The 17,492-nt window shown below is 42.6% G+C and overlaps 1 protein-coding gene across 1 annotated transcript in view; it reads left to right on the forward strand.

Moving 5' to 3' along the window:
• The first annotated feature begins 9,684 nt into the window (after positions 1–9,684).
• Positions 9,685–17,492, forward strand: part of fat4 (FAT atypical cadherin 4) — a 115,088-nt gene continuing 107,280 nt past the window's right edge. The window contains exon 1 of the mRNA XM_075481949.1: positions 9,685–15,022. Coding sequence (XP_075338064.1) covers positions 9,920–15,022 — 5,103 coding nt within the window. The 5' untranslated portion in view covers positions 9,685–9,919. The remainder of the gene's footprint in view (positions 15,023–17,492) is intronic.

Genomic DNA, 17,492 nt, shown 5'->3' on the forward strand with positions numbered 1-17,492 from the left:
ACCCTTTCATGTATGTCTGAAAAACTACATAAAGGCCTTTAAATACATTTTTGGCTACATATAAATGATGGTGACTCGGTAGTATTGCATCAAACCATAATTTTAAAATTCATTCAAATTATTTTATTTGTTTCTCTTTGTATTCTTTTATGTATTTTAATGCTTTTTCCACTCCCTGCTGCAATGCTTTTATTTTATGTAAAGCACTTTGAATTGTTTTGTACATGAAATGTGCTATATAAATAAATTTGATTTGATGGAACGGACTATAGTAGGAACCTGTCTATGAACATCTGACATCTTGTTAAAGATCCCTCACTTGCTCTATTCCCAAAATTTGAGTGGCTCCCATCAGGCCGCCGGCTTCGCTGCCCCGTCTGCAGAACTCAGAGGAGGAGAGCCACCTTTGTGCCCAAAGCTGTGCTGCTCCTAAACTCTAAACACCCATAATGCACTCTTCATTTCCACTTTACCCACGACTGAATGCAATCTGAATCAGACCTGTGATGTATCTACCTCAGGCTCTGCATGGCTAATCTTTACTGCACCTTATCTTGCCATTTTGCACCCATCATCCTGGTCCCCAGCACTCAGTATTCTTGGCACTGTAGTATTTCAGTATTTTAGAAGTTAGCAATTAGTTATTATTGTGGTTCTAGTAGTATTTTAGCTTTTTAGCATGAGCCAAAATTTGTGCAATGACTATTTTCTTGTCCTTGTTTACAGCTGTTTTAGTGTTTACATTGTTGCCTTGTTTGCTGCTCTATGTGTCTTTAATTGCCCCTCTGGGACAAATAAAGTTGTTTGAATTGAATTGAAGTGACCCGTCTGTTTTCTGAAAAGCCATATTGTTGGAGGGGCGAATGGCTGGGACCACAGTTACAAAAAGCCGTCAATTTGTAAAACGATTTGAGAAGAAACTTGCCTAAAGTTGTGCTCGTATAGCAATGAAAAAGTCAAATGTCTTACTCACAACATTTGGTATGTTTCCAATGTTCTGCTGTGAATAAAATATTGGTTTCTGAGAATTGCAAATCATTGCATTTGGTCTTTATTTCCGTTTCACACAGCGTCCCAACTTTTCTGAACTTGGGGTTGTATAACGGCATAAAGGTGGACATTACTCCTCATCATATTTCATTGGGATAATTTCACCCTTTTCCCTTCTGACTCACTGAATGAGAAAACGCTAAAATACCTCGTGCATATTTCATCCAAAAATATGTAAACTATAAGTCAACGTCTACATTACGTGATCCTCTGGCCCCAAAAACGAACGACTGTTTGGTTTGTTTGGCAAACGCTGGTGCAAACGATATCTCTCACAACACCCGTGTAATGCACCAAACAGTGGAGTTAACTGATGGATATTTATTTCCTTGCGTGAGATTTCCTCGGCATGAGTGGACGACAGTGATGGAAAGTGGGAGCATGTGAGCATGCTATGAAACAGCAGGCCCTCACATCAGACCCGGCAACAAGAGGTCACGGCTGCATGTTGAGCAGATACAGCCACTGTCAGCCTTAATGCTTGGACCTTCATTCGTGCTGATTTTTGGCGCTCACCTCCCAGAGGTGTACGATAACCTTTCTCTGACTTGCTTTTTTTAAAACCTATTCAATTCAACTTCTGTTGCCTGCAACAAAACACAATTATTCCTTTAACCCTTGTCCCTGGTCTTAACATTGTGTTTACTCCTCTTGTCCTATGGTTCAAAAATGACCCGCCCTACCAAAGCCCCAAAATAAAGCAACTAATTGAATTTTAAATCCAAAATCTATTTTGTATGATGAAACCACCTGTTATTTATCCATTCAACTCAATTCAATACATTTTTTATCATTTATTTTTTGTTACACAATACAAAAAGACAATCACCAGTTTTCAGGATTACACTTTTTTTTTTCCCACAAACTAACTGTCAGTTGGACCAACAGTTTTCTTGTTTTCTCAGTTTTCTTTTACATAATAAAGGTTTATTATTGCTATTATATAAATGTGAAGTAATTACTTCTGAATTAATTATATTGAAAGGGAAAAAAATAGTGAACTTTTTTTCTGTTGTACAGCCCACATGGAAACATAAACAAAAATAAAGTGTGACTTTTTCTAATGTTGGGGTCCCTTTAGGAAAAGTCATAAAATTTCAAGTTGGAAAAAGATAGTTTAAGGAATTTTTTCTACAGCTAAACATGGTAGTGGGTCACTTTTGACCCACAAGACAACAGCAGGGTTAAAAAAAAAGAAAAATGCGACCTTACCCTCAACCAAACTTTCTCTGTGACTCTTTTAGGATGAGACTAGAATGACTGATCTGTCCTCAGTTCTAATCTAACTGAGGTTCATTCAGGTCAGATCCCCTTTCCGTGCACTTCCCATTAACATTGTTTTTGATTGACTGCTTTGGATTACAACACCCCTTCATCTTCTCCTTGACGTTTGCATTTTTGATCTTTATGACCGAATTTTGACTTTACAATATGTTGATAGATTTTGTGAGACCCGAGTTTTTTTTCCGAGCGAAGGTAACAGCCTTTGATGGTCTGAAGTAATCTCATTGAAGGGATTTCACTTTCCTTGCATGTCTCCCTGCTCTAAAAGTTTGGTTTGATGGAGCCAAAGATTATTTCATCTCACTTTGATTTAATCATTCTCTTTGACCTGCTCTGCCTGCAGCTTCTGGGAAGAATTTCAAGAAAAAAAAACTATTTGTACGTGATATTTGAGTGTTGTCTGTGAACAGAAAGCATCACTCATCCTGAATCATAAGGTTGCGGAAGATGAGGTTGTTCCCAATATGATTCTGTGCAGGTTGATTGTTAAAAATTGGTATATTGACCCCTGCATGGTTCGTCTTGCCCCGTCCATTTGTTGCATTGTTGCCGAGCAGGGCGTTGGATCTCTAACAACTCCTCGTGTGTATGAGAAAAAGTGTCCATGACTCCTAAACTGCTATATACTCTGTTTTCTTCTAGAAATAAACCATCAGGTTTGTTGTCTCTTTCTTACTTGCATGTTCTTGAGTTGAATGTTAACGTTGTATAAGAAAAACGTGAGTGCTGGTTACTCACTGTGTTCGGTGTTCTTGTTTCCGATGCGATTAAGTCCACTTTCCGCATCTAACTCGCATCATTTGGCAATTAATGCTCATAAGGAGGTAAAAGGAGACTTCAGAAGGTACTGATCTGCAAACCATTGGATATTCTCATCACCTTCATACAAGAGATCACTGATTTGAAGCTCGTCCTGCACAACGTTTAACTGTCATTGGGCTTTTGAACATCCCTCCCATTCGTGATTCTTAACTTTCATAGTGCACCGTCCCCCCAAAATCGTCAGAGTTAGAGTAAACATGCATGATTTGACAGATACAAAAAGTCTTCATAGTTATAATTTGCACAATTCCACTTTCAAGCGTCACCATTCTCTTCATCCCACGTGGACGCTGCCCAGGAGAAAACATCAGGGATTTGTCTGTGGCGCTGCTAGGTATTTGACAACTGGAAAAACGTTCATGTTACATGTTTTCTCACTCTTAAACTGAGAAACCGTTCGACTATCCCTAAAATTTGTGTGGTCCATGGCTATAAAAGGACTAAATTGTTTCTCACATGTCTGACAACGCCACGGTTGGCTGAAACACAAAGCTATGGGTTTACTTAAAAGCAGAAGAAATATCATCAATTGTTCTGCGGTTTATAGTCGGAAAGGAACTTTGTGACACGGCTGGAACTGGTGGAGATCAGCCGTGTGACTGCTGCTCATCAGGGATTAACAAATTCACCTTGACCACCTGTAAAACACATCTCCGAAGCATCGTGAAATGCTGCTATTCTATGTAAAAGACACAGTAGACATGCGGCTGGAAGAACAGCGAGCACTAAAACATGAGTTCTTCTACTGCAGCTTTGTTCCATTTTGACATTAAATTGTTAAATAGCTCAAATACATATATGGGGGAACAACTGGGAAAGAAATTCTCTTTGAAAATGAGCCTAAATGATGAAAAATGACTACAAATTAGAAAAGAAATGTGATTTTAAGTGTTCCACATGGATTGACCTTCAAAAGCAGAAGGTGGAGCAGAGGATATCAGGGTGTGCGGTGAGGTGAGGACCCAAAGGCAGGACTGCTCAGGAGCCAGAACAAAGGATGACTTTAATAAACGTACAGATACAGCAGGTATGTATATAAATATGTACATATCATATAGGGCTGGGCGAGTTAACTCGTTATTATCGCATTAACTCGTTAATTATTTAACGTCGATAAATATTTTATAGCGCATTAGCGCAGGTTTTATTATCTATTTTATTATTGTAAAAGTTGCTGTTGCTCACAGGCTTTTATTTTGTAAAAGTCTGTTGCTGTCTGCTGTGGAACAGGAAAAGAAAGTAATCGGCGGATCCACCAAACATGGAGAAGGGTACGGAACTTTTACTCGGCCATTTTCATTTTAAAGTTCTTCCAGACGGCGGAGTCGACAGAACCAAAGTCATCTGTAAACACTGCCAAGTTGAATTGTCTTCTCAGCGTAGTAGTTCCAGTCTAAAATATCACTTAAAAGCAAAACACACAACTGATAGCAGCAAGTCATTCAAGGAAACAGACAGTGGAGCGAGGCTTCTACATAAAAACTACAGAAAGATGCTGATGTTAAAAGTGTGTTTGCACAACAAATGTTATGGCACTTTCATTCATATGGCAGCACATTTAAAATAAAACTAAATGCTAAAAGCTATACACTACTTTTGAATTAATTTTTGGATTTTGCGTACAAATGCGATTAATCGTGATTAATCAGGGAAATCATGTGATTAATTAGATTAAAAAATTTGAATCGTTGCCCAGCCCTAATATTATATCAACAATGTTTGAACAAAGGATACGACACAAGCAGATGAGAACAGCTACATGAAGTGAAACGAGAGAATTAAGAACATGAATCCATAAAGATTTAATGCATTGCTAAAGAGTTGTACGTTAACTCAAGTGGCTCATGATATGACATGACGGCATAGTAAAAACTCAACGAGCTTTACAGCTTCACTGCAGAATTAAGCTCCAGCCCAGAGAGCACACACAACATCAGTCAAAGCCAGCAAACAAACTTAAACAACAAGTTGTTGCATCAGATTCGTCCTGAGAGTTCCGGGCTCGCCGGTGTAATCAGTTTAGCTAAAAGTCTCCTGCGAGGAGGTAATCTACTTTGATGCTCGGTCTGCAGAGCAACCACCGCCAGTCCAGCTCACTCTCTAATTCAATTATATTAGTTGACACATGTCCTACTTAATATCCAAGCAGCCGAAAACTCTGATTAAGAAACCACAAACTGTCAATACCAAACCTGAATAAACATTTGATGGAGCTCAAAAATCCAGGAGAGTTGTGATTATCTCCAGTATTTCACTGGAGAGATGAGCTGCAGTTCAGCAACAAGCGCCGTTTCATAGAAATATAAACAGTTCTTCCTTCTGCAATTAGTTTGATGATGAACTCATCTGACCTGAACCCAACCCAACATCTTCCATGAGCTTATAAGCATTCATTAGAGGGTTTCTGAAATTTACCCCATGTATTAAACTGGTGCATTTCCCCCCTCTGTGAACACTTATTAGTTTTCAGAAGCAACTTAATGGTCAGAAGTTTGAGATTGCATGAAGTTAGGTTGTAAAGAAATAGCTTTTTTTTTATATTTATATCAGTAATTCTTTAAGAATCACTTGAAGCAAGGGTGCAAATAAACTGTTCTAGACTGACATTGGTAGGGCTGATTCACTAATCTCACGATACGATACGATTTGATGCGATTCGATACACTTACATTATTTTCTGGAGAAAAAAAACGGACAGTGTGATTTGACATGAATCGTCGCTGCTTGAACTGGTCTTTGATCTTTGTTCCGGAAGGACATCACTGCCAGACAAACAGAAACAAAGGAAACAAAGAAACTCATCCATGCATTCATCTCCAGTAGACTCCATTACTGTAACGCTCTTTTAACTGGACTTCCCAAAAAGAGCATTAAACATCTGCAGCTCATCCAGAACGCTGCTGCTGGAGTTTTAACCCGGACATATCATAAACGTGAGAGCTATGCACTTTATATTACATTTTTATGTAATTTTTTTGTTTATTTTACTAATTTATCACTGTTTTGTATAATGTGATCCCCCGGCATTGTATTGTATTATATTAATGTTCTGTGTTTTCACTAATTGTAACGTCTGACTTTTCAATAAAGTTTGCTTTAAAATATTTTTTTTTTTTAAATTAAAAATCGATACTCGCGGCTTTATCTATCTAATCTATACTTTATCGGGGAACAAAATATCGATATATATCGCAGTATCGATAATATTGCTCAGCCCTAGACATTGGTAAATATCTTGAGACTCGGGGCCTTACAATCACTGACCGAGATGGTAACCTCGGAGTGTTGATAGAATCAGATCTGACTTTCAGCAGCCACATCAAAGCTGTCACCAAGGCAGCTTTTTACCATCTCAGAAACATCAACAGAATTAAAGGTTTCCTCTCCCAAAAAGACCAGGAGAAACTCATCCATGCATTCATCTCCAGTAGACTCCATTACTGTAACGCTCTTTTAACTGGACTTCCCAAAAAGAGCATTAAACATCTGCAGCTCATCCAGAACGCTGCTGCTGGAGTTTTAACCCGGACTAAGAGATCTGAACACATCACAGCAGCTTTAAAATCTTTACTCTGGCTTCCAGTCAGTCACAGAATAGATTTTAAAAGCCTGCTGATGGTTTACAAATCCCAGAACGGTTTAGGCCCAAAATACATCTGTGATATGTTCAGAGAATATAAAGCCAGCAGAGCTCTTAGATCCAAGGACTCAGGTCAGCTGGTCCAGTCCAGAGTCCAGACTAAACATGGAGAAGCAGCATTTAGCTGTTATGCTGCAAACAAGTGGAACAAACTGCCAGTGGAGATTAAACTTTCACCAAATGGAGACATTTTTAAATCAAAAGCATTTAATTTCTCATGTGTCTATGCATGAAATCTGCACGATATCTTTGAATTTATCTGGACTGTTTTACTTCATTTTAATTATTTTATTTGTTTCTCTTTATATTATTTTAATGCTTCTTCCACTCCCCGCTGCAATGATTTTATTTTATATAAAGCATTTTGAATTGTTTTGTACATGATGAAATGTGCTACACAAATAAACTTGACATTTCCTTTAAATGGTCACTTTATTTAACAATTTGTGTTTCAACTCCTGAAATAACTATTCAGATAATCTACAGTTTATTTAACCATGACTTGAAATTAAAGCAACTCAGAATCTAGAGCAATCTGTTTGAATAATCTTCTCTACATTTCAGCCTTTTATGCCACTTGGTATGTCTGAATTCATATCTGTAGTTTGCTATATTTCTCAGTTTATTCTACTGCCTGATATATTAATTTATCTCATTTTTACATTATCTCTTTAGAAGAAATTAATGTATATATTTTTTTACATTTTCAGGTCTCACCTCATGATAGCGAGTCTATTTTTAATGTTTTGCATCCTCCTAATTTTCCTATGTTTGGTGTTTCCTGATTGGAAATTCAGGTGATTTATAAGGTCTATTTTCTGCTTATATCCTTGTTACAGTCCAGGTAAGAATCAATGGCACACCAACATTTCAAATACATACTGTAAAAGACCTTTTTTTTCATAAATAAATGTAAATTAATGGGCATGGGAAAGAAATTACTTAGAAAAACTAACAAGTTTCTTCAATTAATTTACCATGATTTGTAACTGTGGTCATAGCTTCTCTTCCAGTTTTTAGGAATTCAGAGATTTTAGTTCTGTTCAGACTTTCTGTGAGATTCCCATCGGGACTGTTTGCTGTTCACTTTAAAAAAGTTCAACTAATCTTTCTGCTGCTGGATGTGTCACTGTTTTGCTGAAATACCCCAATATTTATAGTCACACTTTATATTTTGCTCTGAAATGCCTGAACAATCTACTGGTTCAGTCATTCGTTTGGTACATCGAGTGTCTCAGATAAAGGAGAGAAGTTTTACCTTTTCATGGTTTTCTTGGAAGCACCGTCACCAGAACTCATTGATAAGTTCAAATCATATAAATATGATTGTGTGTATTTTGAAATTGTTGCCACAAACGGTGTCCAATGTAGATTTTCTTTCACTTTATTATTTATATTATTTGGTATAAGTGATAATGTTGCTGTTGTTCAATAACTTTTGGCTTTTTATTGAAATTTTGTCTCATTTTCTAAAGATAACTTAAGTTTTGTACTTACTGTATAACAGCCAGTAAAGTTGGAACATTTGTTTTTTATGCTTCTACTTTTCTTTGTACAAAAGAGATATTGTGAGAGATAAAATGGCACAAAAAGCTGTTTCACTTCTCAAATTTGAGATAGGTTAGAAAACGAAATCCTACATAGAAGGCAATCAAAACTATTTTATATTTTACATACACTGATAGTCTTTATCGTTAATGCGACATTGTGAATCCCAATTTGTGATAATTCAAAGATACTTTTCTAAAAGAATAACATAAGACTTATTAAAAGCCTCTCTGAAATGAAGTTTTTTTGGAAGTACCACACTTTGGCCACTAGATGGAGCAACATGCCCATACTTCAGAAGCGTCCTGCACTTCACATTTTATGCAAATATCTCACCGTTTATACTCTTCAGGAATATTTTAAATAAATGACGTGATAATATGACGGAAGACTAAGGGTTGAAATACTTCTAGTTGATGGAAGAATTTAACTGACCACAATCCGCTTTGAGAAGAAAAAAAAAACTCTTTATATCAGTTTAAAGATCTACACCTCAAATGCTCCAGTCTATTTTTGTTTGATAACTATCAGCTAAAAAATACCTTTTAATTAGAGCTGGCAGTTTGTGACACTTGGCCATGTCTGTTATGTTTACTCTGTCTATTATGACACAGTATTATTATGAATCAGTGTTAGTCACGGCTAAAATATGACTTTGAAGACCCCGGGAAATAGTTAAAAGCAGTTTTTTCCTTTTATTTATTATCATTTTCTTCCCTTTTTTGCATTTAACTTCCTATTCAAGTCGTCTGTGACATATGAAGTGTATTTTTTTCCTCTTGGATGAAAACTTGTGAGATATTGTCTACTCGTGCTCTTTTATTCCTTGCAGAAAATAGCTCAATCCTTCCTGAGAGATCTGCTTGATTCAGTTTTAGCACAGTTTAATGTGTGCAGCTAATTAAGATCTCTCGGGGCATCTTACCTGCTTCTTTTGATTGACGTCCTCCTCCAGTGGCGGGGACAGCGCGCTGCGCACAGAGGAGCGGGGTGAGGCGGTGGGAGGGCGGGCAGCAGCGCCGTTATCCAATGGGATCGGTGATGGGAGGGAGTTTGCAGAACTCCAGCTTTGCCCTAACTTACTGGGACTCCTGAGCACAATATGACTGAAGCGCCTGCACCGTTATTCCACGGGACGGTGCGTATGCTCGGCCGCCTGCACACGGTCCACACCGCCGACCTGCGCCCCTAACTTTGGATAAACTTTTTTCCCGCATCTCCAAGGAACCAGTAACTTTTTCTTTTTCTTTATCTTTGCAAAGCATTGTCAGTTTCCGTCCTGAAAATGCTATTTTGAGGAGTTGAAATGAAACTTCCCTGATCTGCAGGAATCATTTTTCTCCATTCAGAGGATTCTGTTGCAATTAAACAGCGCGCTGCGCCGGATAGAATAACACTTTTGGAGTACTTTGGAACGCTGTTCGGCGCGGAGAGAGCGGCTGCTGGGTTTCTCGTTGAGTTTTGCCTGCACTTTTTTTCTGGAATACAATGCTTTAGTGGCTCTTTCAACCTCAGTAAAGTTGATGCCTCATAGACATGGACTCTGTCTGAGAAAGGTGGACTGGCTGACTGACCATGGCGCTCACAGGTAGAGGTTTAGGACAGTTTCATTTGATTTTACTGATGTTATGGACTCTGTCGCGGCACTCAGCATCCAGCCAAGTCCGTCAAGAGTTTCAGGTCCTGGAGGAGCAGCCCATCGGCACCTATGTGGGCACGATAGAGACCAAACCCAGCTTCACGTATCGCTTCAGCGAAAACCACAAACTTTTTGCAATTAACGGCACCACGGGGGTCATTTACACCTCATCGGTGATTGACAGAGAGATTCTGCATAGTGATGTCATCAACGTTGTGGTGCTGTCCAGCCAGCCCACTTACCCCACTGAGGTCAGGATAGTAGTTTTGGATATTAACGACAACTCCCCGGTGTTTCCAGACGCGTCAATAGTTGTTTCCTTTAAGGAGGACGCCAGCAGCGGGAGACAAGTCATCCTGGACACTGCCACAGATTCAGACATCGGGAGCAACGGAGTTGATCACACCACGTACAGAATAGTGAAAGGCAACGAGCAGAGGAAATTCCGCCTGGATATTACTGTCAACCCGAGCGGAGAGGGGGCATTCTTGCACCTCGTTTCAACCGGCGGCTTGGACAGGGAAGTTACTCCCTTCTACCAGCTCCTGATTGAAGTGGAGGACAAAGGAGACCCGAAAAAGTTTGGTCACTTGCAAGTAAACGTCACCATCCAAGACATAAATGACAATCCCCCTGTGTTTGAGCAGGATCAGTACCAAACCAGTGTGTTTGAGGATGCTGCAGTGGGCTCAAGTATTCTGCAGATCACTGCATCAGATCAGGATGAGGGAGCCAACGCTGAAATCAGGTACTTTTTAGATGAGGGGACACCCTTCCAAATTGACCCTAAAGCAGGTACTATTATTATAAAGGAGTCTTTGGATTATGAGAGTAAGAAAGAGTACTCCCTGACCATTCATGCTGTAGACAACGGCGTGCCCTCCCTGTCAGGCAGAACAGAAGCCACCATCAAACTTTTAGATGTGAACGATAACGACCCCGTGGTGAAGTTCAGGTATTTCCCCACCACGTCTAAGTTTGCCTCTGTTGATGAAAACGCGCAGATTGGCACAGTGGTGGCTTTACTCACCGTTTCAGACTCAGACTCCCCCACAGCTAATGGCAACATATCCGTTTCAATCTTAGGAGGCAACGAGCAGAGACACTTTGAAGTGCAGACGTCTCCCGTGCCCAATCTGAGTCTGATCAAAGTGGCCAGCGTGTTGGACAGAGAGAGAATTTCTTCGTACAACTTGACCGTGTCTGTGTCAGACAACGGCAAGCCGGTGGCCAGGTCCTCCTTTGCCAGTCTGGTCATCTTTGTGAACGACATCAACGATCACCCTCCCATATTTCAGGAAACGCTGTACAGAGTAGATATCAGTGAAGACATACCAAAAGGCAGCTACATTAAAGGGGTTTCTGCAACAGATGGTGATTCTGGGCAGAATGCCAACCTGCGCTACTCCCTGGTGTCTGGAAACGCTTTGGGTTGGTTCTCCATCAGTGAAAACAGTGGTCTGGTTACCAGCGCTGCTTTGCTGGATAGGGAAATAGCATCTGAAATTGTGCTCAACATTAGTGCCAAAGACCAGGGGCTGCAGCCCAAGATTTCGTACACTAAACTGATAGTCAACATCACAGATGTGAACGACCAGGTGCCCACCTTCACACAGAGCACATATCACGTTTCCCTGGTGGAGCACGCTCCTGCCGGCACTGAGCTGGTGATGCTGTCTGCATCCGATGACGACCTCGGGGCCAATGGAACTATCCGGTTCTCATTTGATGCAGAGACTCCAGCCAGCGTCCAGGAGCTGTTTCGCCTGGATGCCGTGTCAGGCCGATTAAGCACTGCTGTGGAGCCTGACAGGGAGGATCAGGCCTCGTACTTACTCCACATCCAGGCAGCAGACTCAGGCACTCCCCCTTTACACTCTGTAGGAAAAGTTAACATAACCCTTTGGGATATCAATGACAATAGGCCGGTTTTCTACCCGGTGCAGTATTTTGCTAACGTGAAGGAGAACGAGCCCTCGGGTTCTTATTTAACCACCGTCTCAGCCACAGACCCCGATTTGGGGCGAAATGGCACAGTTAAATATATAATCACAGCTGGGGACACTGCTAAATTCCGTATAAATAGCAACACGGGGAAAATTACAACGCTCGTGCCCCTGGACAGAGAGGAGAAAACTGCTTACCAGCTGCAGGTGACGGCAGCAGATGGGGGAGGCCTGCGCTCGCACACTCAGGCCATTGTGACTGTAACTGTTATAGACACACAGGACAACCCGCCGGTCTTCACTCAGAAAGTCTACAGCTTTGTCATGTTTGAAAATGTGGCTCTCGGAATAGTTATAGGCACTGTGTCAGCCACCACCGTTGATCTGAACACAAACATTTCATATCTGATCACTTCGGGGGATCAGAGGGGGCTGTTTGCTGTGAACAGCGCAGGCCAGATCACAGCGTCCAGTCCCATAGACAGAGAGGAGCAGGGCTTTTATCAGCTGAAGGTTGTAGCCAGAGCTGGGGCCATCACAGGAGAGGCTTTTGTTAACATAACTGTGAAGGACTTAAATGATAACGCTCCTCACTTTATTCACACTGTGGAGCATGTGAGCGCCGTGGAAAACTGGAACACAGGTCATGCAATATTCCAGGCCAAAGCCTCGGATCCCGACGAAGGTTTGAACGGCATGGTGATCTACAGCCTCAAAGATAACCCCAAAGGCCTTTTTCACATCCACGAGAAGCACGGCCTCATCACGCTGACCGGGCCGCTGGAGGTCACCACCAGTTCTTACGAGATTGAAGTCATGGCGTCGGACACGGGGGTCCCCCAGCACACCTCCAGCCTCATCCTCATCGTCAGCGTTTATGATGTCAACGACAACTCGCCTGTGTTCGACCAGCTCTCATACGAGGTCATCATCCTGGAATCCGAGCCTGTCAACAGCAGGTTTTTTAAAGTGGAGGCCACCGACAAAGACTCCGGTCTCAATGGGGAGATTATGTATGACATCGCTGGTGGCAACACGGGCGATGTGTTTGGCATTTTCCCGGACGGGCAGTTGTACATCAAAGCGGAGCTGGATAGAGAGATACAGGACCGATATAACTTAGTGGTTGTGGCCAAAGACAGGGCCGTGGAGCCGCTGAGCGCTTCTGTCAATGTCAGCGTGATCCTCGACGATGTGAATGATAACCGCCCTCTCTTTAACAGCACCAATTATGTGTTTCATTTTGAAGAAGAGCAGAAGAGGGGGTCGCACGTCGGGCAGGTTTTCGCTGAGGATAAAGATTTTGGCCCAAACAGCGAGGTCAGATACACATTTGAGACTCCGCAGCCCAACTTTGAACTGAACACCATCACGGGGGAGTTGACGAGCACGCTGCAGTTGGACCGCGAGTCGCTCATGAGACAAAGAGGCGCCGCTGTGTTCAGCTTCGTGGTCGTCTCGTCAGACCAGGGTCTCCCTAAGCCCCTCAGGGACCAGGCCAAAGTGCAAGTTTACATTCAAGACATCAACGACAACGCGCCTAAATTCACCAAAGACATTTACCAGGCCTCCATCTCTGAGTCCGCCCAAAACATGACTCAGCTGCTGCGGGTCTCTGCCTCAGATGTAGATGAGAACAAAAATGGGCTGGTTCACTACCGCATCTCTGAAGGCAACGAGGAAGGCCAGTTCACTATCGACGGCAGCTCTGGACAGGTGACTTTAGTTGGAAAGCTCGACTATGAATCGACGTCCTCTTATTCTCTGAAAATCATTGCTGTCGATGCTGGTTTTGTGCCCTTGTCCTCCTCTTGTATGCTAAGTGTTAGCATCCTGGATGAAAATGACAACTCCCCCTCCTTCCCTAAATCCTCAGTGTCTGTGGATGTGCTGGAGAACATGAGGATCGGGGAACTGGTGGCCTCCGTAACTGCCACCGATGCAGATTCTGGTCAGAACGCAGACACAACGTACAGCATCACAGCCACGAACAACCATGGCACTTTCAGCATCAGCCCCAACACTGGCAGCATCTTTCTGGTTAAAAGGCTCGACTACGAAACTCAGTCGTTTTACAAACTCAACATCACCGCAAAGGACAACGGCAGACCGCCCCGCTCCTCATCCATTCCTGTGGTCATTCATGTCCGAGACTTTAACGACAATCCTCCCATTTTTTCCCCTGGCGACATTTTCAAATCCATCCCTGAAAACCTTCCAATCTCCACCTCAGTCATGACCATCACGGCGCACGACACAGATGCGGACATAAACGGGCAGCTGGAGTACTCTATCGTTCAGCAGATTCCTCGGGGAAACCACTTCAGCATTGACCCGAGCTCTGGGCTGATATACACCAAGAAGGGAATCGACAGGGAGTTCTCCAATCTGTTCGAGCTGACTGTCAAAGCCACCGATCAGGCCGTTCCGGTTGAATTCCGACGATTTGCCCTGAAGAACGTCACAATATGGGTCACAGACCTGAACGATAACGTCCCCCTGTTTGTGTCCCAGAATGCACTTGTCGCTGAGCCCAACATAGTCATCGGCTCCATCCTCACTGCAGTCGTGGCCTTTGACCCTGACGACGGTGCGAATGGGGAAGTTGAGTTCGAGCTCGTGGAAGGGGACTCTGACACCTTCATCATGGACAGATACAGCGGGGACATTCGCCTGGCTTCCCAGCTGGTTCCGTCCCGACTCATGTACACCCTCACCGTGTCGGCCACTGACCACGGCACCGAGCGCAAAACCTCCAGAACCGAGCTGATCATCATCCTCCAAGGGATGGATGGGCCCGTTTTCTCTCAGCCCAAATACATCACCATCCTCAAAGAGGGCCAGCCGCCGGGCACCAACGTCATCTCCCTCGATGCCTCGAGCCCAAGAGGCTCTGCAACCAGAGTGGAGTATTTCATTGTCGCGGTGCGCAGTGGCGGGAAAGCCGTGGGACGCCTTTTCACCATCGGCCGCCACACAGGAGTGATACAGACAGCTGCAGAGCTGGACAGAGAACAGGGATCTGACCTCTACCTGGTGGATGTGTATGCCATCGAGTCTGACGCCAGCCAGCCCAGAACACAGCGTGCCGAGGTTAGTACACTGCTGACTTTTCTTTTCACTCCAGGTACCCAAAAGCCACCTCATATTTTGCACTCCTGGTGCATTTGATGAGCCTGGCAGAGACCGTGCATGCACTCACTCCCCCGCTGGCATTTGTTTGAAATGTTTGGATGAAATAAGCGTAGCAAAATGAAGGTCTGACTTTTGAAAACAGGGGAACGAGACTCTCCAAGTCACACATAAAACAGAGCCACCTTTTATGTTTGTTCATTAATTGAATTCCTCTTTTACTCACGGCTCTGGATTATATTAAATCATAATTTTCTTGGACAGGAGAAAGAAGGCCTTGTTCATTGGCAAGATAACTTTATTGTTCCAGTGTCCAAAAATATACTCACCATAACAGTTCATTTTAAAAGTGCCTCCTCTAATATTTGAGACGTCTGGGAAAAGGAAAAATATTGCGTGTCTCCAGCACATGCTGCTCTCCTGCCTTTATGAACTGAAATATTCTTATCAGCGGTTATGAAGTGCGGAAATAAAAAAAAAAAGAAGCCACTTTTCTTTTTTTTTACTATGTCCCCACTGCAGATATAAATCATTCATGGCTGCTGTTTCACTTTCAAGACCCACACTGGTTTCCCAAAGTAGAAATGAAAAAAGAGAGTCATTCATATAGTCTTCTAATACAGGTATGCATCCTCAGTGCCAGTATTACTTTGAGACTTTGAGCCCGAGGCTGTTTTGGCACCAGGGTGGTCTTGGGGTGCCTTTATACCACAGAGAACTGCTCCACAGGCAATAAGTGACCATTATAATTGGGTGACCTCTTAAGACTTTATGAAAAGATGCTGAGGGCAGAGAAGGTGAAACCTAAGCTGCTATGTGATGCATCTTTTTTTCTGGGTTAAATTCTCTGAAGTGTAATGTGGGAACTCTTAGACCACTTTGGGTGGCTAAGGACTAACTGCTCGTCAAATCAAAACCAAATGTGATTCTGCATGTGTTTTGGAAATTTTAACCAGGACTTGGAATGCCTTGTTATTACAGCCCTGATGACACAGACTTCATTCAAAATAAAACAAAAAGGTGTAAGCTGCTTCTCTCCTTAAGAAATGGGTTTTGTGTTACTTCATTATAAAAAAAAATCCTGATGTGAAGTGATACAGGACTTTAAGATTAGCAGATTGTTACTGATGCGTGTTCGACTGCTGCTGAAAAGGGAACCAAACACAGCAAATCAGTTATCTGAAGACAAACTGACTCATTATTGAAATCAAGGATTACTTGGCAGAATCGTGTTAGCAAAGTTAACTTAAAGGTTTGCTCGGGCCAAATGGGAATATCACATGCTCTCTCACTTTGCCTGCAGCAAAGATGGCAATCTGCCTCCCTGCGGCCTCCGCTGCTGAGCTAATCAGAGAGCATAGCGCTTCGCTGCTCCGTTCCCAAACTTTAAACTTGAGATTGGTTTCATGCTAAGTTTGAACTTTGTCACCCCGTAAAGAGATGACTTTAACATTCCATCTGGCTGAGCGGTCAGTCTCCATACTGTTGGAAGCATGAGACCTAATAACTTGGAGGAGTTCAGATGAACATCCATATAAGTGGATCCATTTTGTGCTGCTCTGCCGTGGGCTTAGTTTCTAATGGGATAAATGAGGTGGTCATATTCATAGTGTTTGTGTGTCCTCTGTCAGTGACACCTTAAAGCACAGCGTGGCACCATAATGTACACCTAAAGACTTAGACTAATGTTTTTCCAGTGCAGTGTTTACACAACAGATACCCAGTAGCAACTGGGGGGATTATTTCCATCCCTGGGGTGGTGACCCTTTCACATTCTCCACTTCCCATTTTCCCCCATTGATTGGATGCATGAGGGTAAACTGGCACATTTCCCTCTGCTATGCAGCATGTGTGATGTTTTGGAAACGCTCAAACAAAGAGACTTTGGGTGGACATGCTTTATCGGCGGTCGTGATCTTGAACAGCTCGGGGGAGTTTGCCAGTGATTGTTGGTTACATCTGCCCCCGCAGGAGTGTTTGTGCACTCTGGATCGCATCTGGGTCATGCACTGTGATATCCATTAGGGTCTTCCTTCAGTCAGACAGCAGAACTGCTGTCAGCCACACGATGTCAGACGCTCACATTTGGATGTTGTCATCTCGGAGCTCCTAAGTGGCAGTTTTGGAATGTTTTTTAGATGACCTCATTACCCAGAAATCCTTGTTTCTTCCTCTTATTTACCCGTCTGGGTGAATATGTTGAGGAAAAAAAATATCCTGGCAGCCGTTTCAGCTATTGTCGCTGAGGAATCCATAGTGTCGAGAAGGATGTTTTTTAATTCACTCAAAAATGTTTGACTCATCACATCCTGTAATGTCTTTGTTTAAAGCTGGAGAGGAGCCCACAGCTCATACCCCCCCCCAAAAAAAATTCACATCTGAATCGCATATAGCAGACTTCTATCCTTGAGCAAAAAGTATTGCTTCCACT

This window comes from Odontesthes bonariensis, chromosome 13 (assembly GCF_027942865.1).
Source record: "Odontesthes bonariensis isolate fOdoBon6 chromosome 13, fOdoBon6.hap1, whole genome shotgun sequence".
NCBI lineage: Eukaryota > Metazoa > Chordata > Actinopteri > Atheriniformes > Atherinopsidae > Odontesthes > Odontesthes bonariensis.